Source organism: Ambystoma mexicanum, chromosome 13, assembly GCF_040938575.1.
Source record: "Ambystoma mexicanum isolate Mex_15411 chromosome 13, UKY_AmexF1_1, whole genome shotgun sequence".
Lineage (NCBI taxonomy): Eukaryota > Metazoa > Chordata > Amphibia > Caudata > Ambystomatidae > Ambystoma > Ambystoma mexicanum.
In genome coordinates, this window is record NC_090938.1 from 749,938,436 (window position 1) to 749,964,818 (window position 26,383).

Genomic DNA, 26,383 nt, shown 5'->3' on the forward strand with positions numbered 1-26,383 from the left:
GAGCAGGAGAGGTGGGTCTGAGAGTGGGAAGGGTGGGCCAGAGAGCGGGAGAGGTGGGTCAGAGAGTGGGAGGGGTGGGCCAGAGAGTAGGAGAGGTGGGCCAGAGAGTGGGAGAAGTGGGTCAGAGAGTGGGAGGGGTGGGCCAGAGAGCGGGAGAGGTGTGTCAGAGAGTGGGAGGGGTGGGCCTGAGAGCGGGAGAGGTGGGCCAGAGAGTGGGAGAGGTGGGCCAGAGAGCGGTAGAGGTGGGCCAGAGAGTGGGAGAGGTGGGCCAAAAAGCAGGAAGAGTGGGCCAGAGAGTGGGAGAGGTGGACCAGAGAGCGGTAGAGGTGGGCCAGAGAGCGGGAGAGGTGGGTCAGAGAGCGGGAGAGGTGGGCCAGAGAGCGGGAGAGGTGGGCCAGAGAGTGGGAGAGGTGGGCCAGAGAGCGGGAGAGGTGGGCCAGAGATCGGGAGAGGTGGGTCAGAGAGTGGGAGAGGTGGGCCAGAGAGCAGGAGAGGTGGGCCAGAGAGCGGGAGTGGTGGGTCAGAGAGTGGGTGAGGTGGGCCAGAGAGTGGGAGAGGTGGGCCAGAGATCGGGAGAGGTGGGCCAGAGAGTGGGAGAGGTGGGCCAGAGAGTGGGAGAGGTGGGCCAGATAGCGGGAGAGGAGGGCCAGAGAGCGGGAGAGGTGGGCCAGAGAGTGGGAGAGGTGGGCCAGAGAGCGGGAGAGGTGGGTCAGAGAGTGGGAGGGGTGGGCCAGAGAGTAGGAGAGGTGGGCCAGAGAGTGGGAGAAGTGGGTCAGAGAGTGGGAGGGGTGGGCCAGAGAGCGGGAGAGGTGTGTCAGAGAGTGGGAGGGGTGGGCCTGAGAGTGGGAGAGGTGGGTCAGAGAGTGGGAGGGGTGGGCCAGAGAGTGGGAGAGGTTGCTCAAAAAGCGGGAAGAGTGGGCCAGAGAGTGGGAGAGGTGGGCCAGAGAGCGGGAGAGGTGGGCCAGAGAGTGGGAGAGGTGGGCCAGCGAGCGGGAAAGTTGGGCCAGAGAGCGGGAGAGGTGGGTCAGAGAGCAGGAGAGGTGGGTCTGAGAGTGGGAAGGGTGGGCCAGAGAGCGGGAGAGGTGGGTCAGAGAGTGGGAGGGGTGGGCCAGAGAGTAGGAGAGGTGGGCCAGAGAGTGGGAGAAGTGGGTCAGAGAGTGGGAGGGGTGGGCCAGAGAGCGGGAGAGGTGTGTCAGAGAGTGGGAGGGGTGGGCCTGAGAGCGGGAGAGGTGGGCCAGAGAGTGGGAGAGGTGGGCCAGAGAGCGGTAGAGGTGGGCCAGAGAGTGGGAGAGGTGGGCCAAAAAGCAGGAAGAGTGGGCCAGAGAGTGGGAGAGGTGGACCAGAGAGCGGTAGAGGTGGGCCAGAGAGCGGGAGAGGTGGGTCAGAGAGCGGGAGAGGTGGGCCAGAGAGCGGGAGAGGTGGGCCAGAGAGTGGGAGAGGTGGGCCAGAGAGCGGGAGAGGTGGGCCAGAGATCGGGAGAGGTGGGTCAGAGAGTGGGAGAGGTGGGCCAGAGAGCAGGAGAGGTGGGCCAGAGAGCGGGAGTGGTGGGTCAGAGAGTGGGTGAGGTGGGCCAGAGAGTGGGAGAGGTGGGCCAGAGATCGGGAGAGGTGGGCCAGAGAGTGGGAGAGGTGGGCCAGAGAGTGGGAGAGGTGGGCCAGATAGCGGGAGAGGAGGGCCAGAGAGCGGGAGAGGTGGGCCAGAGAGTGGGAGAGGTGGGCCAGAGAGCGGTAGGGGTGTGCCAGAGATCGGGAGAGGTGGGCCATAGAGTGGGAGAGGTGGGCCAGAGATCGGGAGAGGTGGGCCAGAGAGTGGGAGAGGTGGGCCAGAGATCGGGAGAGATGGACCAGAGAGCGGGAGAGGTGGGCCAGAGAGCGGGAGAGGAGGGCCAGAAAGAGGACACGGAGCGAGCAGAGGAGGAGTGGCGGGCTGGGGAGAGGGAGCGAGCTGCAGATTGGGAGAAAGGATAGGGGAAGCGGGCAGTCGGGCGCAAGATACAGAAGGAGAGAGAGAAGGAAGCTCTGGACACTGCAGGTGCGACTGGAGAGCCTAAGGTGTGAGTTGGGAGTGTGACAGCGGGGTGTGCGAGTTGTGTCTTAGCAGTGTGGCAGAGCAAGTGAGTATGCACATGACGGGCAGCGTGAGAGGTTTGGGAGTGTAAGCTGTGATGGGGATTGGTAAAAGTGAGGAGTGTTGGTGAGTGGGTGCTTGGACAACACAGAAGGGGAATATTTGCCCTATTACGACTGATAAAACTCAATAAAGTTAATCATTTTACATATGCATGCACATTAAATTAAAAAAAAAAGTAGAGCACAACAAACGATGTTCTGTCAAGCTATGGACATCAGGCGCTCTTTCTTTTAACTTGATACCTCTTTAACTTGGCACACACCAAAAGTGCTATTGTGACAACCTGGCTCCCCGGCAGCCTCACGCACATTTCCTCTTTCTAGAAGCCTGGCTCCCTAAGACCTCGCAGCCAATAAAATATCTACTGCAAAAAGGAAGCAATACATATCATGGTGTGATGCGAAATGTGCCTGTTTGTGCTGCAAAATTGCAAATTCATGCTGTAACAGTGCAGGTGTCTGACTATAGAAAGAGCCCTTCCTGCCTAACCCTGCATGGGGGCCCTGAAGTCCCCCGGTAGAGGGGTGGGGGGGGGGGGGGATAACTGCAGCCTTCTTATGTTCTCAAACTGCATGGAGGTAATAGCCACGGCAGCAGCTATTGCTCTGCCCGGTCATAGCTCCTAGTCACGGGAATCCAGGCACTTTACACTACAACACTGTGCAGTGGTTCGGGGCAGCTTAATGACACGGGGGATGGGCGGGCCTGCCACAAAGGAGACATTTTGGAATAAACCTCTTCGCGGGCACGGGGAACCCGCATCCGTTGCGACCCAAAACCAAAAGAGGCTTTCAATTTCCAAAATTGCGGGTTTTTCGCTAGTGTCGTTTAATTCCACGAGGTTTTGATTCCTCTTTTTGAAGTTTCCTTTGCGGCGTGGGGCGCTCGGTGATTGGCTGGCGGCCTCTGCTGGAGGAGCTGGGGGCGGGGCAAGCTGAAAGGGAAAGAGGAACAGGCGCTCTCGGCCAATGGGCGTCCTTCCTCTGGGGAGGCTGATGTCACGGGAATTCTCTCCAGCAGCGCCCCAGTGCAGGGCGCCCTTTAAAAGGGCGCCTGTCCCAGCTGGACACAAACAAGAACACATCCTGCAAGCACTCACGAGGAACCAAGAGGCGGCTCAGCTGTGAGTACAGGCATCCTGGCTAAAGCCTAACCCAAGGAGTGGTTAGAAAGAAGAATACCCAGCCAGTGCCAGGAGAGAGTAAGGGCAGCAAGAGGGGCACGAGCTGACTATACGCAAAGAGCCCAGGAGCCTGGAAGGGCAGCGCCTTGAAGCCGTGCACAAGTCCATCATTCATCCATTCATCCAGGGACACCAAGGACCATGAGCACCGAGATCTTCCTCCACGACATGGAGAAGGGGGGGCTGCAGGTGGAGCGAGACACCTCCCGGCCGCGCCACAACAGGTGCTGGCGGTGGCTGGCCGCTACGTCCTTCGCGGCGCTAGCCGGTGCCACCGTCGTCTTGACTCTGCTGTTCTTCCAGGTCATCCCCTACCCCCACAGCACTTCCAAGCAGGTGAGATACTCTGCCACGCTCATTTCGTTGGCTTTTCTGAGCTTGCAGAATTCAGCCTGGTCTGGGGATGCATTTCCTGGCCACGTGTATTGTTTGGAGTCTTTCTAGTGCCTAGAGGAGTGGTGTTTAATGCATACATTGATGGGCTCTTGTCAGGATTTTCGAGGCTAGAGTCAACGCTGAGAAGTCCTGATAGTAGTGACTGGCACCGTCAGCGCGGGTTCTTATTCACTGGCACAGACGTGTGCCCCCTTAATAGTGCAATTCGTCGCCCAGGCTGGCAGCTTCCGTCACCTTGCCATAGCGCCTAGAATGTCAAACGTCCAACCCGTCCTTCCATGCATCCACCCGCTCCCCTGCATTCCAGGGGAGAGATGCTGGTGTCCGCCAGTATCCCTCACTCTCATGATGGGGGCTGGGGGTGGTTGCGGCGGGGACCATAGTCCCGTACAAGGGTGGTGGATGGGCAGCAGGTGTGGGCGTGCCAGGTGGGTGCAACCACCAAGAGGCGAGGGGGCAGGAACAAGCCGAGAAGAAGAATTTCCATCACTACTACTGCTAAGTTTCTCGCTGTATTCTGTTTGATTCAATACAACTCTGTCCCCCCACTTCCCCTTTTACCCTCTTCCCCGCAAGTCAATGCCCAATAAATGCTTTCATATGTTTTTGACAAGTTTTCTGTCCGAAATTCTGTAAATTAAAATGTTCTGTTTGTTTTGTCCCGCTAGTCCGATTGGCAGCACCAGAACTCGCCGGCGGATCCGCATTTAAGTAAGTGTTAAGCCCGGGTCTACGATTTCATCAATTCCACCCATTTATATATCCAATGAGAAGGCAGCTCGGTGGGTTGGGGACTTCTGCGGAGATGTGTGTGTGTAAACTGCAGGTCACATGTTGTCTGTTAAGAATCAGCGCGTTAGGTTACGCCGTTCAGCCTCCCATTGTCCGCCAGTCAGTATACAGCATCTGCGCTGATTGTTCTCCCATCAGCTATTCCAGGGAGCTGTTTTTGGGGGTCGGGGGCATTTGATAGGACGTTGCCCCCCGTGGACTGATATATGGGCGCCAGTTTAGCGGGAGTTTGTTAAGGGGCTTGGTTTCATGCTGGGGGGCGTAGGGACACACTGCATTGTGAGGCTTGTGAGGGTGATGTCTGTTCCACCTGAGGGTCTAACTCTGAGCCCCCTTTCTTCCTCCAGGTCCCATTCCTCAGCAGCTCAAGCTCCAGGCCATGGAATCGCAGAAACCCGCCGCCCACCTGATAGGTAAGGAGATGAGGGGGTGTAGAGAGCTCCACCCCTTCTCTGGCTGCCTTTCCCACTCTCCTGCCACACTGTTACCCCTTCCAAGCCACCTACACCAAGCGTGAACCTCAACAAGCTGCCCTTCCATTCTGCAACCCATCCCAACCTACCATGCCAATGCCTGTCCCTCCCTCCCATCATCCATCCTTCTACCCACACCAATATTCATCCATCCATCCATCCATCCATCCATCCAAACCAGTATTCATCCATCCTTACATCCTTCCATCCGCACCAATATCCATCCATCCATCCATCCATCCACGACAATATTCATCTATCCTTCCATCTACGCCAATATTCATCCGTCCATTCATCCATCCATCCACACCAATATCCACTCACCCATCCTTACATCCATCCATCCACACCAATATTCATCCATCCATCCACGCCAATATTCACCCATCCATCCACACCAATATTCACCCATCCATCTACACCAATATGCATCCATCCTTCAATCCACGTCAATATTCATCCATCCATCCACACCAATATTCACCCATCCTTGCATCCACGCCAATATTCATCCATCCTTCTATCCACACCAATATCCGTCCATCCTTCAATCCACGTCAATATTCATCCATCCATCCACACCAATATTCACCCATCCTTCAATCCACGTCAATATTCATCCATCCTTCCACACCAGTATTCATCCATCCTTCCATCCTTCCATCCACACCAATATTCATCCATCCATCCACGCCAATATTCACCCATCAATCTACACCAATATTCATCCATCCTTCCATCAACACCAATATTCATCCATCCACCCATCCAATCCAATATTCATCAATCCTTCCATCCATGGCAATATTCATCCATGCATCCATGCCAGTATCCACTCACCCATCCTTACATCCATCCATCCACACCAATATTCACCCATCCTTACATCCATCCATCCACGCCAATATGCATCCACCCGTCCATCCACGCCAATATTCATCCATCCTTCCAACCACGCCAATATTCATCCATCCATCCACCCACTCCAATATTCATCCATTCATCCATCCAAACCAATATTCATCCATCCTTCCATCCATGCCAATATTCATCCATCCATCCTTACATCCATCCATCCATCTATCCACGCCTCTATTCATCCATCCTTCCATCCATCCATCCACACCACTATTCACCCATTCTTACATCCTTACATCCACGCCAATATTCATCCATCCTCCCATCCAAGCCAATATTCATCCATCCATCCACACCAATATCCACTCACCCATCCTTACATCCATCCATCCATGCCAATATTCATCCATCCTTACATCCACCCATCCACACCAACATTCACCCATCCTTACATCCATCCATCTACGCCAATATTCATCCATCCATCCATACATCCATTCATCCATCCACACCAATATTCATCCATCCATCCTTACATCCATCCATCCTTACATCCATCCACCCACCCATCCATCCATCCTTACATGACAGTTCAACCAATACCTGGCACTCCTCGTCCACTGCATTGCCGCTCTCTGCCCCAACTTTCAGTGCTATGCAGCCGAAACTCAGCTCATTTTCAGGCTCCCTCCCGTCAACTCTTCTCCTTCTCTCATCTCTGACTGTCTGTCTGCTATCCATGAGTGGTGTGCCTAAGATTATCCCTGCCTTAATGCCATTAAGACTGAGATTCTCCTCATCGGCACACCCGCTACCTCCTTTCCTGTCACTCTCTGGCTGGCCTCTCTTGGCCCTCTTCCTGCTCCCACCTGCGAGGCTAAGAACCTCAGGGTCATCTTCGACTCCACTCTCTCCTTCTCTCCTCACATCTCTGACATCTCTAAGAAGTCAAACTGCCAACTACACCTCCTCAGAGCTATTCCCCCCTTCCTCTCCTTCCCCCAGAAGCTCACTGTCTCTAGAGCTCTGGTTCTTTCCAGGCTGGACTACTGCAACAGCCTCTTTCTAAATCTGCCTGCTTCTACTCTCCACCCTTTACAACTTATCCAGAACAGGGCTGCGAGTCTTGTCCTTGGCCTCAAGCCCAGGGTTCGTATCTCTCCAGCACTGAAATCTCTGCACTGACTCCCAGTGGCTGCAAGGATTACGTCTAATACCCTTTGCATTGTTCACAAGGCCTTCTGGGGCCTGGGTCTGCAATACCTTCAACTCTCAATGCCTTTCTACACGAGGCCTTTGCTCCTTCACCTACAACTCCCTCAGGGTCAGTCGCTTCTCCAAGCAATGAGTTGGTGGTAGATCTCTTTGTTCAGCTGGGGCCTCCCTCTGGAACAGTCTCCCTGCCTTTCTGAAATTTGAGGAGAACCATCTTCGGTTCCGGAAGCACCTCAAGACCTTCCTCTTTGCTTCTCCCGTCTCTCTTCCTCTCCCCTGATGATTTCCTACCTGATACTGCACTGGTCACCTGGCTACCCTCTGATTTTGGGCCCAGGTCCCTGACCACCCAGCTGTATACCCACACTGCCTCCGGCAACCCATGCACTTGTGTCTGTACCTGCAACCCTACAGTCCCCTACATGCACTTATTGACATCCGCCTCTGCACTTAATTCCTGCACTTTTCACCGGCTGACCGCACTACCTGTTGTTTCTTTCACATGTTCAGCACTTTCCACTCCTCTCCTGCCTCCCCTGCACTTGCGCGTTCTCAATGTCACTGGGCCTAGTAAGATCATTGTTTTTGTTGCTCCATTATACCCCTCCCTTGCCTCGATGCACCCTGAAACACTTGTTTATGGGTGCAATATAAATAAAATATCATATCATATCTATCAAGCCATCCAGGCCAATCTTCATCCATCCATGCCAATATTCATCCATCCACCCATCCATCCATCCATCCACGCTATTATTCATCCACCCACCCATCCATCCACCCATCTATCAATGCCAATATCCATCCATCCATCCATCCATCCATCCATCCATCCATCCATCCATCCATCCATCCATCCATCCATCCATCCATCCATCCATCCATCCATCCATCCTTCCACCCATCCATCCATGCAAATAGTCATCCATTCATGCACCCATCCACGACAATATTCATCCATCCGTACATCCACCCATCCACATATCCATCTATCAATGCTAATATTCACCCATTCACCCTTCCATCCGTCCATCCTTCCATCCATCACTATTTCGATTATTCCATCTCTCTGTTGATCTCTTTGGGTCCATCCCTTTGTCCGTCCTGGCTTTGTCTTCCTCTCTATTACCTATCCATCTCTCTTTCCACCAGCCTGCCACACTTTCCCTGCTCTCGCTCTTTGTTCATCCTCTCTAGTCCCATGATCCTCTCTTTCCACAGGCCTTGTTTCCTTGCACCCTCACCTCCGAGCTGTCCCCACCCATCTATCTCCACATTTCTTTCCCTAGTGGTTTGTTGGCCATCCTTCCTCTCCATCTGTCTGCCCACCTGGCTCCCTCTGATAGGCTGTTGCGTTACCATTGGCAACTCACTCTAACTTTCTCCCATTCCCTTTCTGTCCTGGCAGCTGACCTCAGCCACAAGAGCCTGCGCTGGATCTCAGACCGAGGCAACGCCTTCATGGAAAATGGGATGATGTTGGAAGACAACACCCTGGTCATCCCTGCTCGGGGCCTTTACTTCGTGTACACGCAGGTGGTCTACTATGGGGGGCAGTGCCCCGCCAAAGGCAGCCTGTACTTGGTGCACTCCGTCTACAAGCGTTCGGAGTCCTACTCCGTCGACATGCCCCTATTGAGTGCCACCAAGTCAGCCTGCGAGGGCACCTCCCCCAATGGACAACACTGGTATGAAAGCATCTACCAGGGGGCGGTCTTCAGCCTGGAGGAAGGGGATGTCCTCTCCACGCGCACAACCCAGATCGCTAACTTGGACCCAAAGGGCGCCCAGAATTATTTTGGAGTCATTGCAATGTAACAAGAAAGAAAGAAAGAAAGAAAGAAAGAAAGAAAGAATGAAAGAGAGAAAGAAAGAGAGAGAGAGAACAAGTGGGCGAATGACCAAGTGGACATAAGGAAACTGAAACACTTAAAGGAAAAAGAAGAGATAAAAGAAACTCTGAATGACTACTCAATGAAAACTAAAACAGTTAAAAAGTAAGAGAACAAAAGCAAAGCGAATTAACTCAGCACATATTTATTTTTTATAGATTGTATTTATGTTTAAATATTTATTAATTTATTTAAGTTGACTTGTATAGCCATATTTATATTTTGTGACATAATATTAATGTATTCATGTTTATTTGTATAGCCATATTTTATATTTTGTGACATCAAAAAGCGGCTTTGGTATCAAGCTTGGCATTCCGTGGAATCCAAGGGAAGCCCGGCAGTGGCAGGCTGGCCTGACACGGTTGCCCATGCAATGCCATCAACTCGTGTGAAGAGTATGCTTCTGAGAAGTCTCTATGGCAAGATATATGCCCGTCTCATGTGTATCACATTTTGCATATTTCCTCTGCTGTTGGCAGAGAAAATGATAGTGTAAAAAATTAGGAATTGTGATGCATTTACTTTTCCAGTCCATGATATTTATTCATGAAATGGAAGAGAACACTTTATGACTTATGTATATTACATGATGTAGCGATGCAACAGCCATTTTGAAACCACTCCACTATGTCGAGTGCCCTTTGGTGTCAATGCCAATAAAACATCTGCATTTAATGGCATGACCAGTTGTCCAATATCCTGTAGGATATGAGCCAATGTGTTATATGCACCCAGTCAGTGATAAATATATGTTTCTTGCTCTCGAAGTTCATTGTGTAACATTATCTTAATTTCAAAATACATCAAAAGGATGACCATGACTATGTGTCAGTGTCACGGGTTGAGTACCATAGTTATGCATTAAGCTGTGACATTAACATTGAGTACTGCTGCAACTATAATGTACTCAGGTATCTATAAAAAGTAAATACAAGTTTTTGGTGAGACTTAATGCAACAATATGTCACAATAATATTTATTGTGGCATCCTTTACATCCTATGCTGGCAGGGATCCTCCAATCCCATTCCTGCTGTTACCGTGGCTATGGTGTATATCTCAAATGTATGTTCTTGCAACATCGTTATGTGTTATATTAACACAAGTTGGTTGATGCCATTCAATGCTGATTTATGTTAAAGTCACATGTTTGCATTGTTGAAATACTGTCTCACTCTGGCATCTTGGAGGTTCACCTTTTTGCTTCTGTATTGAAATGTGAAACTCTATATTTATGTCTGAACTGCAAAGGGGAGTTCTCCTGTGCATGTGTTTGGATGTATATTGGCACTAGTGGAATAAACTTGAATTGGAGACTTGTAGCCGTTGTGTAATCGTGGTACTTCTTTAACAAATGGCTATCCATAGCCAGTGAGGACTATGCAACCCACCCAATTGGCTCACTTGCCTACCCACTTTAATATCATGGATGCTACTTAGTCTCCAGCTCTGCATTTACTTTGAGTCTCGCACTCATCTGTGTTTTCCAGACTTTTTAATTGCTTGAATGCCCCGCCTGGAGGAAACAACTATTTCAACCTTAACCTGTAGCAGGTCCTCACCCCACCAGAAGGAAACAACCACTCCAACATTTAGCTGTACCCGGTCCCCACAGTACCTAGTGGAAACAATCACTCTGACCTTTTCCTGTACATGGTCCCAGGCCCGGCCAATACCTAGTGGAAACAATCACTCCAACCTTTACCTGTAGCGGCTCATCTATTCACCTGGTGGAAACAACCACTCCAACCTGTATGCAGGTTCCTACCCCACCTGTAGGAATCATCCCCTCCTACCTTTACCTTAATCACGTCCTCACAATACCTAGCAGGAACAACCACTCCAACCTGTGCCAGTTCCCCAATCCACCTGGAGGAAACAACCACTCCAAACTGTGCCCAGGTCCCCACCGACCAGGAAGAAACAACCAATCCTGTGTTTACCTGTACCAGGTCACCACCCCATCTGGAGTAAACAACCACTCTGACCTGTACACAGTCCCCACAATACCTAGGGGAACAAACCACTCCAAGACCACAGCCAAGAATCATGCCAACCTTTACCTGTACCATGTCCCCACCCCACCTGGAAGAAAGAACTATTCCAACCTTTACTTGTACCAGGTCCCCACCCCACTTGGAGGAAACAACCACTCCAACCTTAACCTGTAGCAGGTCCCCACCCCACCTGGAGGAAACAACCACTCCCACATGTACCTGTCCCACCTGAAGGAAACAACTACTCCAAACATTACCTGTAGCAGGTCCCCACTCCACCTGGAGGAAACAACCACTCCCACATTTGCCTGTACCAGATCCCCGCCCCATCAGGAGGAAACAACCACTCCAACCTTTACCTGTAGCAGGTCCCCACCCCACCTGGAAGAAACAACCACTCCAACTTTCACCTGCCCCAGGTTCCCACACCACCGGAAGAAACAACAACTACCACATTTACCTGTTCCAGGTCCACATCCCACCTGGAAGAAATAACCACTCCAAACTTTACCTGTACCAGGTCCCCACCTCACCTGGAGGAAACAATCACTCTAATTCTCAGGAGTCTGTTGGAGGCAATACACTGCCCACCCAGGAGGAACCCACCCACAGGTAAACCAGAGTGGTACACTGTGAGGAAGGTCCTGCCAGGCGGGAGTGCTACTTGACACACCCCCTAGTTCTCACTTTCTGGACAGAAGCTCTGGCGAGGCGATGAAGGGAAGTAATTAATAAAATGCCATTATTCAATAAATCTTGCAATAAGGAGTCCGGACATTAACCCCCCCCCCCGCACCCCCCCCCCCCGGGGTACCTGTAGATATTCTGCTGTCCTTCTTGTGCTTAATATCAAGTATATCAAGTATAACGTGGCAGGTTAAAAACAAACAAGTACCTAATTCACTAACTCTAACCTGCTGCCTGGATCCATAATCACAACCGTCATGAGAACGTCAGATTTCGGATGTTCTGAGCCTAATATAGGCTCATTCTGGTGATCTCAGGCAGGAGCATGACCTGGAGGTTAGAGTAAAGCAGCCCACGACGTGGTCACACTCCGAGACCGCGCCACCTGTGAGCCCCGACACGTCCGCTCCGATGCGCATTGCCATGCAACCCTCTGGATGCCGTTATGCGCCCGGGGGCACAGAGGAAGCAGGCGCTGCGGTGCCAAAACCCTGCTGTATGAGGTTCGGGCACAGCAGCACCCAGAACCCCTCCCACCTAGACCCCTGGAAATCCCTGAGGGCAGAAAAGTACGCAGGAGCCTCGGGACATGACATCATTAACAGGAATCAACAAACGGTCCTCCAGCCCATTGCACTTCCAATGACCAGATAATGAACCTTGCACCTGTGCACACAGGAATCTATGATCTTTTGGGCCTTGTATTCTTCTTGAGGACCCATGGGGAGAGGCATGGGTCTAACATGGCATCGCTAAAGGAAAGAGACATTGAAATGATGTAGGCTTACACCATATGTGGGAAGGATGATACTTTATTAAGTATACAGGTTAGCCCACAGGCTCCATCAGCAACACAAACTGTAATGATTGCTAAATGTTCTTACCAAGCATGTTCCCTTCACATTCCATGTTCCACACTCCACATCTGCTCATGCCCATGCTTGCCTTGTTATGACTACCTATAACAGCAGACATACAATAAGATATTACAGACATGAACAGGTTTCAAAAGGGAGACATGAAATACAAGGTGAATATGGTCATGCAAGGGTAGATGTAATTCTACTGCAGCTGGATTGATAATCACAATAATTGGAAAAGGACCAATGAAACGAGCTTTGAGTTTCTTACTAAAAGAAGGGAGATTTATGTGACTGGTGGACAACCAAACAAGATCAGTAACCTGATAAGAAGGGGAAGGTCTGTGTTTTCTGTTGGCATATTTACAGGCTTGCTCCTGGGCTTGGGACAGATGTTGGTTAGCCTTGTCTAGTTCGTCCTTGATTTTTCTCATAAAGGCATGGGCTGCTGGAATGGAGGAATCCACAGGTGAATGGATAGGAAGAGAACTAGGATGTATATCATTTGAGAGATGAAAAGGAGTATCTTGATGGAGGTGTGATAGGAATCATTATGTGCAAATTCCAGTAGTGGTAAGAGATTGGTCCATCCATGTTCATATTCTGTCAGATAACACCGAAGATATTGACCAATCGTCTGGTTGGCTCTCTCGCTCTATCACTTTTGAGATAGTAAGCTGAGACACAGTTCAGGCGTACACCCATTTCTCTGTTACAGCTCTTCAAAAAGTAGAGACAAACTGAGTTCCTCTGTCAGTGATAATAGAGTTGGGTATGCGATGGAGACGGATTACGTTCTTTAGGAAACAATGAGCCAGTTTCAGGGCTGAAAGAACTTCCTTGAGGACTATGAAATAAGCTATTTTTGTATACGAATCCCTTTACTGTTTGTATCACAGTATAACTGCTTTTTTGTCGGGAGATCTAGGATGAAGTCTATGGAACATATTTGTCATGGTCGCTCCGGAAGGGGTAAGGGTTGTAATAATCTAAAAGGCTTCCCACGTAGTGTCTTGGATTGGACAGAGATCTCACATCTGTGAATATAATCAACGATATCATCCTTTAACGTCTTCCACCAGGCATATTGTTGTGCTTTCTCTATGGTCTTTTCGGATACCAAAGTGTTCTGCTCCAGGGAGATCATGGCACCAGTACAGCATGGTGTGTGGGCTTTCTTTGGTTGGCAACCATGAACGATGGTGGTGAAACAAAAACCCTTGTTCTTCGATATGGATTATGTTTTCCATTAGGAAGGATTTCTACTTCTGTGCAGTATAGGTATTCCTCAATACATCTTCATATGCCATTGAAGGAGAATCCTTAATTGAAATGCTTTTCTCAGGAGATACGAAAGGGATCCCTTGAATGTCATCTTCTACTCCACGATAAACACTGGATAAAACGTCAGCCTTGGTATTTTGGCTGCCCGGTTTGAATGTGACAAAAAAATCAAACCTCGAAAAATGGTACCCAACGGTTCTGTGGTTGGTTCATTGACAGAAGCTGTTATAAAAAAACAGGTTATGGTGATCCGTATAGACCGTTATGGTGTGCCTAGCTTGTTCCAATAAGTGTCTCCAATTCAGGAAGGTAACTTTTAAGGCCAATAGCTCCTTCTAAAAAATGGTGTAATTCCTCTCCGCAGGATTCAAGGTCCGGGAGTAATAGAGCAGAGGATGTGAACAGGCAGTCGTGCATTCTTTTGTAAAAGGATTGCTCCTAAAGCATAATTGGAGGCCTCTGTTTCCCAAAAAATATGGTACGTTTGGATCTGGTAACCGTATGACCGGTACCGCGATACACAATGTTTGGAGATTCTCAAAAGCATGGTCAGTGTCTTGATTCCATGTGAAAGAAACATCCTTTTTCAACAAATGGTTTAAGGGGACAAGAATGTCTGAATATCTTGGGATGAACCTATGATAGAAGTTTGCAAAGCCTAGGAATCTTTGTAATGCTTTTATTAAAGAGGGTACAGGCCATTCTAAGATGGCAGAGATCTTCCTGTGATCCACTCCGATACATCCATACGTAACCCAAATAGGTGATTCATTGTTTGTGAAATTCACATTTCGTAATCTTGGCATAAAGCTGGTGGTTACGTAGTCTTAGAAGGATTTCTCTCACGTTTTACATGTTGTTCATAAGAAGGTTAAAAAATAAGTATATCATATGTCCAAGAGGTCACCAAATATATTGTAAAGGAAATGTTGAAAAACCTCAGGGGCGTTACAAAGCCCAAAGGGCATGAAAAGGTACTCATAATGTCCAAGCTGGTTGGAAAGGCGGTCTTCCACTCATCGCCTTCTGCCATTCGAACCAGTAATATGCTCCCGTCAAGTCAGGTTTTGTGTAAATGCTACTATCCTTCGCCTGGTGTAAGAGTACTTGTATTAATGGTAGGGGAAAGCAGTTCTTGATGGTAATCGCATTTAGTTGTCTATTTTCGATACAAGTTTGGAGCTCTGTTTCGTCTTTCTTAGGGATAAAAAACAATGGGGCCTCTGCAGTGGATGTGGAATGACAAATAAATCCTTTTCTCGAGATATCCTCTAGGTATTAATTTAACACAAGGTTTTCTTTTTTCAGAGAGAGCATACGTTCATCCATGTGGAATTCAGGGATAAAGTTCTATTCGGCAGTCATGCTCCCTGTGTGGAGGCAACCTTTTGGCTTCTTTGGGGTCAAATGCATTGGAAAAAACCATGATATTCAGAAGGTAGTTGAGGAGGGATGACTAATGCGTGTTAAAAAGAAGGAGAGAGGCCACAACTTCCAGGATCTTGTGTTAATAGCGGAAAATATGGGCGCAGAGGCTTGGAACAAGAGGCTGGGCATTCGTTTACTTGGAACGTGAGTTTCTGGTCTTTCCAGTCAATCAAAGGATTGTGGTGGCACAACCACGGAATACCTAGAAATAACCTGAAAATGGGGTGCAGACATAGCATCAAAGGACAAATACTCATGGTGGTACGTAGCACATACCATCAAGAGAGTACTTGTCTGTAAGGTAAGTGGTTCGGCGATTAAGGGTGAACCATCTACAGACCTAACAGGGTTGTCTCTGTCTTTGAGTCTCAAAGGTATCTGTCCACTATGTGCAAAGGCAATGTCAATAAAGCTTCCTGTGGCGCCGCTGCCTATCAGGGCTACAATCCCTTCCCATCTCTTTTGTTCAAAGAATAAATCTAGAAGGGCTACTGGCCAATGGTATTCCAATTTTCTGGGAATTCCGTAGCGGATCACCCGGGCCAAGATTCCCTATTAAGGGCGGTGGAATCATTTCCCATGGTCTGAGAAAATCTTCGTGGTGAGGCTTGGACGGCATGCCCAGTGTCACCACAATAGAAGCAGAGCTTGAATTTCTTTCTACTTTCCTGTTCGTCAGGTGACATGGGACCCCTAGTGCTACCTAATCGTATAGGCTCAGGAACAATGGCAGAGGGTACTTTTGTTTCGAGGGAAAACAAGGGTCTATGTGTCTCCCGTCTTCTTCTTTCACGCTTGCGATCATTACTACACTGTTCTAGACAGATGACTATAGTAAGGTAATCCACAAGATTTTCTGGAAGTGACTACTTGGCTTAAGGCATCTTTCAACTCTTCTCAGAGCCCTTTATGAAACATCGCAAGCTGTGCATCTTCGGGCCATTCCGTTTGCGAAACTAAAACACGAAAATGAGCTGCATCAGCGAACAAATCCCTCTGATCATTTTTGCCTGATGGATTGTGGTGCGTAGCGCCTGTCAATCATAGCTTGGAAGGCTTCCAAAAAGAGACCATAATTTGTTAGTAAGGGACTGCTGGTGTTGATAAGCGGGGCTGCCCAGGAGGGTGCGGTCTTCTCCAGATTGTACAAAGGCTACCATAGCTTGATCAGAAGGACACAGAAGGGGTTTATTTAGGTAGTGAATGCAACATTGAGTCAAAAAGGGCTTTAACCCCTTTGGGTCTCTCCCATATTTAGTAGGCATGAGTGGAGAAGGAATGCTGGGTACTCCCCCCCTCACCCTCCTGGGCCAGGTAGGGTAGCAGGAGCAAGGATGGCTCTACTATCAGTTCTGGACGTGGTCCCGCCTGAACCAGAAGAAGTGGCTTGTCCAACAGCAGATCCCCAAGGGTTACTAACTGAAATAGGCTTTTTAACCAAACCTTCCATTGTCTTTTGTAAGACGGGCATAGATTGGAATAGTACTGTCTTTTCCTGGCGGTATGTGGTAACTGTAACCTGCAATTCATGCACAGCTGCCATTAGGTCCTGTATTATTGCCTCCATGACTCAGGAGAACAAAGGTTCTGGCAATCTGTCAGCTCTGGAAATCTTTCCAGGAATTCTCAGGAGTCTTTTGAAGGCAATACACTGCCCACCCGGGAGGAACCCACCCCCATGCAAGCCAGACTGGTACACTGTGGGGAAGGTCCTGCCAGGCGGGAGTGCTACTTGACACACCCCCTAGTTCTCACTTTCTGGACAGGAGCTGTAGCGAGGTGACAAAGGGAATGAATTAATAACACGCCATTATTCAATAAATCATCCAATAAGGGGCCTGGACATTAATCACCCCCCACCGGTACCTGTAGATATTCTGCTGTCCTTCTTGTGCTTAATGCCCAGAATAAAGTGGCGGGCACAAAGAACTGAATCTAAATACCCAATTCCCTAACACTAACCTGCTGCCTGTCTCCATGATCACGTGTCTTAGCCAAATATAGGCTCATGCTGGTGACGGCAGGCAGGAGCGCGACCTTGTGGTTAGAGTAAAGCAACCTACCACATGGTCACACTACGAGACCGCGACACCTGTGAGCCCTAGTGCGCCGTGTCCGACGAATGATGCCATGGAGCACGATGGACACCGTTATTGCGCCAGGGAGCATGGAAACTCCATAAAAGTGGGTTTGCAGTGTTGAGGAAGCGGGTGCTGCCACACCCGAAGCCTAGCTGTGTGATGGCTCGGGCACAGCAGCACATGACCCTCACACCTGTACCATGTCCCAACCTCACCGGGAGGAAAGACCCACTCCTATCTTTAACTGTATGAGGTCCACACCGCACCTGGAGAAAAAAAAAACCTCTCCAACATTTACCTGTTATAGGTCCCCTTCCCACCTGGAGGAAGCAACCCCTCCAACCTTTACCTGTACCAGGTTTCCACCCCACCTGGAGAAAACAACCTCTCCAACCTTTACTTGTACCAGGTTTAAACCGCACCTGGAGGAAACAACCCCATCCAACCTTTACCTGTACCAGGTTTCCACCCCACCTGGAGAAAACAACCTCTCCAACCTTTACCTGTTATAGGTCCCCACCCAACATGGAGTAAGCAGCCACTTCAACCTTTACCTGTATCAGGTTTCCACCCCACCTGGAGAAAACAACCACTCCAACCTTTACTTGTACCAGGTTTCCACCACACCTGGAGGAAACAACCCCTCCAACCATTGCCTGTACCAGGTCCCCACACCACCTGGAGAAAACAACCTCTCCAACCTTTACCTGTACCAGGTTTCCACCCCACCTGGATGAAACAACCCCTCCAACATTTACCTGTACCAGGTTTCCACCCCACCTGGATGAAACAACCCCTCCAACCTTTACCTGTACCAGGTTTCCACCCCACCTGGATGAAACAACCCCTCCAACCTTTACCTGTACCAGGTTTCCACCACACCTGGAGAAAACAACCCTCCCACCTTTACCTGTACCAGGTTTCCACCCTTCCTGGAGGAAACAACCCCTCCAACCTTTACCTGTACCAGGTTTCCACCCCACCTGGATGAAACAACCCCTCCAACCTTTACCTGTACCAGGTTTCCACCCCACCTGGATGAAACAACCCCTCCAACCTTTACCTGTACCAGGTTTCCACCACACCTGGAGAAAACAACCCTCCCACCTTTACCTGTACCAGGTTTCCACCCTTCCTGGAGGAAACAACCCCTCCAACCTTTACCTGTACCAGGTTTCCACCCCACCTGGATGAAACAACCCCTCCAACCTTTACCTGTACCAGGTGTCCACCCCACCTGGATGAAACAACCCCTCCAACCTTTACCTGTACCAGGTTTCCACCACACCTGGAGAAAACAACCCCTCCCACCTTTACCTGCACCTGGTCTCCACCCCACCTGGAGGAAACAACCACTGCAACCTTTATCTGCACATGGCAAACAACCACACCAACCTTGACCTGTACAAGGTCCCCACACAACCTAGTAGAAACAGCCACTCCAACCTTTACCTGTACCAGGTCCCCACCCCACCTGGAGGAAACAACCATTTCAAGGTTTACCTTTACCAGGTCCTCACCCCACCTGTGGACACAACCACCCCAAACGTTATCTGTATGTGGTACACACAACCTGAAGCAAACAACCACTCACACCTTTACCGGTACCAGGCCCCCACTCCACTTGCCTCGAGGAAACAACCACTCCAACCTTTAGTTGTACCAGGCCCACACACCACTAGGAGGAAACAACCCCTCCAACCTTTACCTGTACCAGGTCCCTACACCACCAGGAGGAAACAACCACTCCAACCTTTACCTGTTCCAGGTCCCCACCCCAGCCGGAGGAAACAACCACTCCAACCTTTACCTGTATCAGGTCCCCACCCCACCTGGTGGAAACAACCACTCCAATCTTTACCTGTACCCGGTACCCAACCCACTAGGAGGAAACAACCACTCCAACATTTACCGGTACCAGGTTCCACACCACCTGGAGGAAAGAAACACTCCAACCTTTACCTGTATAAGGTCACCACCCCACCTATTGGAAACAACTACTCCAACCTTTACCTATACCAGGTCCCAACACCACCAGGAGAAAAGAACCACTCCAACCTTTACCTGTAACAGGTTCCCACACCACCTGAAGGAAACAACCACTTCAACCTATACCTTTACCAGGTCCACACACTACCAGGAGGAAAAAAACACTCCAACCTTTACTTGCACCATGTGCCACACCACCGGGAGGAAACAACTACTCCAACCTTCACCTGCACCAGGTGCCACACCACCGGGAGGAAACAACTACTCCAACCTTCACCTGCACCAGGTGCCACACCACCGGGAGGAAACAACTACTCCAACCTTTACCTGTACCAGGTCCCCACCCCACCAGGAGGAAACAACCTCTCCAACTTTTACCTGTACCAGGTTTCCACCCCACCGGGAGTAAACAACCATTCCTACCTTTACCAGTACCAGGTCATCAGGACACCTGGTGGAAAGAGTCACTTGAATCTTGTCATTTACACAGTCATAACACCACCCAGAAGACACAATCACTTCATCATTCGGTGATATGAAGCAACAGCATGGGCAACAATACCACTGTTTCAGTATTTCACATCCACAAGTGTACCCCAGCACCAGGATAAAGCAATCACCCCAGTCTTGGCCTCTATGTGCTAGCCACATCACGTGGTAGGAGTACCACTACAGTCTCTGCTGTAAGAGGCCTCTCCAGCCTAACCCTGCACTGTGGTCCTCAAGTCACCTGGAGGAGACAGCTACCCCAGCACTGGCCTACATATGGCTAGTACACTCTGCACACATTCTATATGGCCTAATCCTGCACAGTGGTCCTCAAGTCATCTGGAGGAGAGAGCTTCCCAAGCACTCTTTATAATATGTTTATCTCTTGTACCCTTGGTATTTTATTCTCTTTTCTTCTTTTTGCTGCTTTTGTATAATTGTGTATTTTTGTATATATTTGAAAAGTTGTGTATCAACTAAATCAAATTAAAAATAAAATAAATAAAAATCATGCAGTGTAGTCCACAAATCACCTGGAGGACACAGCTACCCCAGCACTGGCCTAGAGGTGGCTACTACACTCTGCACACATTCTATCTGGCCTAACCCTGCATAGGGGTCCTCAAGTCACCTGGAGGAGACAGCTACCCAAGCACTGTCCTACAGGTGGCTACTGCATCCTGCACACATTATATCTGGCCTAACCCCGCACTGTGGTCATCAAGTCACCTGGAGGAGAGGGCTACCCCAGCACTGGCCTACATGTGGCTACTACACTCTGCACACATTCTATCTGGCCTAACCCCGCACTGTGGTCCTCAAGTCACCTGGAGGAGAGAGCTACCCCCGCTCTGGCCTACAGGTGGCTACTACACTCTGCACACATTCTATCTGGCCTAATGCTGACTGTGGTCCTCAAGTCGCCTGGAGGAGAGAGCTACCCCTGCTCTGGCCTACAGGTGGCTACTACACTCTGCACACATTCTATCTGGCCTAACACTGCTCTGTGGTCCTCAAGTCACCTGGAGGAGAGAGCTACCCCAGCACTGGCCTAGAGGTGGCTACTACACTCTGCACACATTCTATCTGGCCTAAACCTGTACTGTGGTCCTCAATTCACCTGGAGGAGAGAGCTACCCAGGCACTGGCCTACAGGTGGTTACTACACTCTGCACACATTCTATCTGGCCGAACCCTGCACTGTGGTCCTCAAGTCACCTGGAGGAGAGGGCTACCCCAGCAATGGCCTACATGTGGCTACTACACTCTGCACACATTCTATCTGGCCTAACCCCGCACTGTGGTCCTCAAGTCACCTGGAGGAGAGAGCTACCCCCGCTCTGGCCTACAGGTGGCTACTACACTCTGCACACATTCTATCTGGTATAATGCTGTACTGTGGTCCTCAAGTCGCCTGGAGGAGAGAGCTACCCCCGCTCTGGCCTACAGGTGGCTACTACACTCTGCACACATTCTATCTGGCCTAACACTGCTCTGTGGTCCTCAAGTCACCTGGAGGAGAGAGCTACCTCAGCACTGGCCTAGAGGTGGCTACTACACTCTGCACACATTCTATCTGGCCTAAACCTGTACTGTGGTCCTCAATTCACCTGGAGGAGAGAGCTACCCAGGCACTGGCCTACAGGTGGTTACTACACTCTGCACACATTCTATCTGGCCGAACCCTGCACTGTGGTCCTCAAGTCACCTGGAGGAGAGGGCTACCCCAGCAATGGCCTACAGGTGGCTACTGCATTCTGCACACATTATATCTGGCCTAACCCTGCAGAGTGGTCCACAAGTCACCTGGAGGAGACAGCTACCCCAGCACTGGCCTACAGGTGGCACCTACACTCTGCACACATTCTATCTGGCCTAACCCTGCACTGTGGTCCTCAAGTCACCTGGAGGAGAGAGCTACCCCAGCAGTGGCCTACTGGTGTCTACTACACTCTGCACACATTCTATCTGGCCTAACCCTGCACTGTGGTCCTTAAGTCACCTGGAGGAGAGAGCTAACCCAGCACTGGCCTACAGGTGGCTACTACACACTGCACACATTCTATCTGCCCTAACCCTGCACTGTGGTCCTCAGGTCACTAGGAGGAGACAGCTGCCTCAGCACCGGCCTACAGGTGACTACTACACTCTGCACACATTCTATCTGGCCTAACCCTGCACTGTGGTCCTCAAGTCACTAGGAGGAGACAGCTACCCCAGCACTGGCCTACAGGTGGCTACTGCATTCTGCACACATTATATCTGGCCTAACCCTGCAGAGTGGTCCAAAAGTCACCTGGAGGAGACAGCTACCCCAGCACTGGCCTACAGGTGGCACCTACACTCTGCACACATTCTATCTGGCCTAACCCTGCACTGTGGTCCTCAAGTCACCTGGAGGAGAGATCTACCCCAGCACTGGCCTACGGGTGTCTACTACACTCTGCACACATTCTATCTGGCCTACCCCTGCACTGTGGTCCTTAAGTCACCTGGAGGAGACAGCTACCTCAGCACTTGCCTACAGGTGGCTACCACACTCTTCACCCATTCTATCTGGCCTAACCCCGCACTGTGGTCGTCAAGTCACCTGGAGGAGAGGGCTACCCCAGCACTGGCCTACAGGTGGCTACTGCATCCTGCACACATTATATCTGGCCTAACCCCGCACTGTGGTCCTCAAGTCACCTGGAGGAGAGGGCTACCCCAGCACTGGCCTACATGTGGCTACTACTCTCTGCACACATTCTATCTGGCCTAACCCCGCACTGTGGTCCTCAAGTCGCCTGGAGGAGAGAGCTACATCCGCTCTGGCCTACAGGTGGCTGCTACGCTCTGCACACATTCTATCTGGCCTAACACTGCTCTGTGGTCCTCAAGTCACCTGGAGGAGAGATCTACCCCAGCAGTGGCCTAGAGGTGGCTACTACACTCTGCACACATTCTATCTGGCCTAAACCTGCACTGTGGTCCTCAATTCACCTGGAGGAGAGAGCTACCCCAGCACTGGCCTAGGGGTGTCTACTACACTCTGCACACATTCTATCTGGCCTAACCCTGCACTGTGGTCCTTAAGTCACCTGGAGGAGACAGCTGCCTCAGCACTGGCCTACAAGTGGCTACTGCATTCTGCACACATTATATCTGGCCTAACCTTGCAGAGTGGTCCAAAAGTCACCTGGAGGAGACAGCTACCCCAGCACTGGCCTACAGGTGACACCTACACTATGCACACATTCTATCTGGCCTAACCCTGCACTGTGGTCCTCAAGTCACCTGGAGGAGAGATCTACCCCAGCACTGGCCTACGGGTGTCTACTACACTCTGCACACATTCTATCTGGCCTACCCCGCACTGTGGTCCTTAAATCACCTGGAGGAGACAGCTTCCTCAGCACTTGCCTACAGGTGGCTACTACACTCTTCACCCATTCTATCTGGCCTAACCCCGCACTGTGGTCGTCAAGTCACCTGGAGGAGAGGGCTACCCCAGCACTGGCCTACAGGTGGCTACTGCATCCTGCACACATTATATCTGGCCTAACCCCGCACTGTGGTCATCAAGTCACCTGGAGGAGAAGCACTGGCCTACATGTGGCTACTACACTCTGCACACATTCTATCTGGCCTAACCCCACACTGTGGTCCTCAAGTCACCTGGAGGAGAGAGCTACCGCCGCTCTGGCCTACAGGTGGCTACTACACTCTGCACACATTGTATCTGGCCTAATGCTGTACTGTGGTCCTCAAGTCGCCTGGAGGAGAGAGCTACCCCCGCTCTGGCCTACTGGTGGCTACTACACTCTGCACACATTCTATCTGGCCTAACACTGCTCTGTGGTCCTCAAGTCACCTGGAGGAGAGAGCTACCCCAGCACTGGCCTAGAGGTGGCTACTACACTCTGCACACATTCTATCTGGCCTAAACCTGCACTGTGGTCCTCAATTCACCTGGAGGAGAGAGCTACCCAGGCACTGGCCTACAGGTGGTTACTACACTCTGCACACATTGTATCTGGCCTAATGCTGTACTGTGGTCCTCAAGTCGCCTGGAGGAGAGAGCTACCCCCGCTCTGGCCTACAGGTGGCTACTACACTCTGCACACATTCTATCTGGCCTAACACTGCTCTGTGGTCCTCAAGTCACCTGGAGGAGAGAGCTACCCCAGCACTGGCCTAGAGGTGGCTACTACACTCTGCACACATTCTATCTGGCCTAAACCGGCACTGTGGTCCTCAATTCACCTGGAGGAGAGAGCTACCCAGGCACTGGCCTACAGGTGGTTACTACACTCTGCACACATTCTATCTGGCCTAACCCTGCACTGTGGTCCTCAAGTCACCTGGAGGAGAGGGCTATCCCAGCAATGGCCTACAGGTGGCTACTGCATTCTGCACACATTATATCTGGCCTAACCCTGCAGAGTGGTCCACAAGTCACCTGGAGGAGACAGCTACCCAAGCACTGGCCTACAGGTGGCACCTACACTCTGCACACATTCTATCTGGCCTAACCCTGCACTGTGGTCCTCAAGTCACCTGGAGGAGAGAGCTACCCCAGCACTGGCCTACAGGTGTCTACTACACTCTGCACACATTCTATATGGCCTAACCCTGCACTGTGGTCCTTAAGTCGCCTGGAGGAGAGAGCTACCCCAGCACTGGCCTACAGGTGGCTACTACACTCTGCACACATTCTATCTGGCCTAACCCTGCACTGTGGTCCTCAAGTCACTAGGAGGAGACAGCTGCCTCAGCACTGGCCTACAGGTGGCTACTACACTCTGCACACATTCTATCTGGCCTAACCCTGCACTGTGGTCCTCAAGTCACTAGGAGGAGACAGCTACCCCAGCATTGGCCTACAGGTGGCTACTGCATTCTGCACACATTATATCTGGCCTAACCCTGCAGAGTGGTCCAAAAGTCACCTGGAGGAGACAGCTACCCCAGCACTGGCCTACAGGTGGCACCTACACTCTGCACACATTCTATCTGGCCTAACCCTGCACTGTGGTCCTCAAGTCACCTGGAGGAGAGATCTACCCCAGCACTGGCCTACGGGTGTCTACTACACTCTGCACACATTCTATCTGGCCTACCCCTGCACTGTGGTCCTTAAGTCACCTGGAGGAGACAGCTACCTCAGCACTTGCCTACAGGTGGCTACTACACTCTTCACACATTCTAACTGGCCTAACCCCGCACTGTGGTCGTCAAGTCACCTGGAGGAGAGGGCTACCCCAGCACTGGCCTACAGGTGGCTACTGCATCCTGCACACATTATATCTGGCCTAACCCTGCACTGTGGTACTCGAGTCACCTGGAGGAGAGGGCTACCCCAGCACTGGCCTACATGTGGCTACTACACTCTGCACACATTCTATCTGGCCTAACCCCGCACTGTGGTCCTCAAGTCGCCTGGAGGAGAGAGCTACATCCGCTCTGGCCTACAGGTGGCTGCTACGCTCTGCACACATTCTATCTGGCCTAACACTGCTCTGTGGTCCTCAAGTCACCTGGAGGAGAGATCTACCCCAGCACTGGCCTAGAGGTGGCTACTACACTCTGCACACATTCTATCTGGCCTAAACCTGCACTGTGGTCCTCAATTCACCTGGAGGAGAGAGCTACCCCAGCACTGGCCTACGGGTGTCTACTACACTCTGCACACATTCTATCTGGCCTAACCCTGCACTGTGGTCCTTAAGTCACCTGGAGGAGACAGCTGCCTCACCACTGGCCTACAAGTGGCTACTACACTCTGCACACATTCTATCTGGCCTAACCCTGCACTGTGGTCCTCAAATCACTAGGAGGAGACAGCTACCCCAGCACTGGCCTACTGGTGGCTACTGCATTCTGCACATATTATATCTGGCCTAACCCTGCAGCGTGGTCCAAAAGTCACCTGGAGGAGACAGCTACCCCGGTACTGGCCTACAGGTGGCACCTACACTCTGCACACATTATATCTGGCCTAACCCTGCACTGTGGTCCTCAAGTCACCTGGAGGAGAGATCTACCCCAGCACTGGCCTACGGGTGTCTACTACACTCTGCACACATTCTATCTGGCCTACCCCTGCACTGTGGTCCTTAAGTCACCAGGAGGAGACAGCTACCTCAGCACTTGCCTACAAGTGGCTACTACACTCTGCACACATTCTATCTGGCCTAACCCTGCACTGTGGTCCTCAAGTCACTAGGAGGAGACAGCTACCCCAGCACTGGCCTACAGGTGGCTACTACATTCTGCACACATTCTATCTGGCCTAACCCTGCACTGTGGTCCTCAAGTCACCTGGAGGAAACAGCTACCCCAGCACTGGCCTACATGTGGCTACAACACTCTGCACACATTCTATCTGGCCTAACCCCGCACTGTGGTCCTCAAGTCACCTGGAGGAGAGAGCTACCCCAGCACTGGCCTACAGGTGGCTACTACATTCTGCACACATTCTATCTGGCCTAACCCTGCACTGTGGTCCTCAAGTCACTAGGAGGAGACAGCTACCCCAGCACTGGCCTACAGGTGGCTACTACATTCTGCACACATCATTCTATCTGGCCTAACCCTGCACTGTGGTCCTCAAGTCACCTGGAGGAAACAGCTACCCCAGCACTG

General features: G+C 50.9%; 1 protein-coding gene across 1 annotated transcript; it reads left to right on the forward strand.

Moving 5' to 3' along the window:
• The first annotated feature begins 3,139 nt into the window (after positions 1–3,139).
• Positions 3,140–10,263, forward strand: LOC138521896 (tumor necrosis factor-like). Its single transcript, XM_069635057.1, has 4 exons — positions 3,140–3,649; positions 4,378–4,420; positions 4,849–4,914; positions 8,456–10,263. Exons 1-4 carry the CDS (start codon positions 3,455–3,457, stop codon positions 8,863–8,865), a joined length of 714 nt encoding a protein of 237 aa, XP_069491158.1. The 5' UTR covers positions 3,140–3,454; the 3' UTR covers positions 8,866–10,263.
• Positions 10,264–26,383: the final 16,120 nt, after the last annotated feature.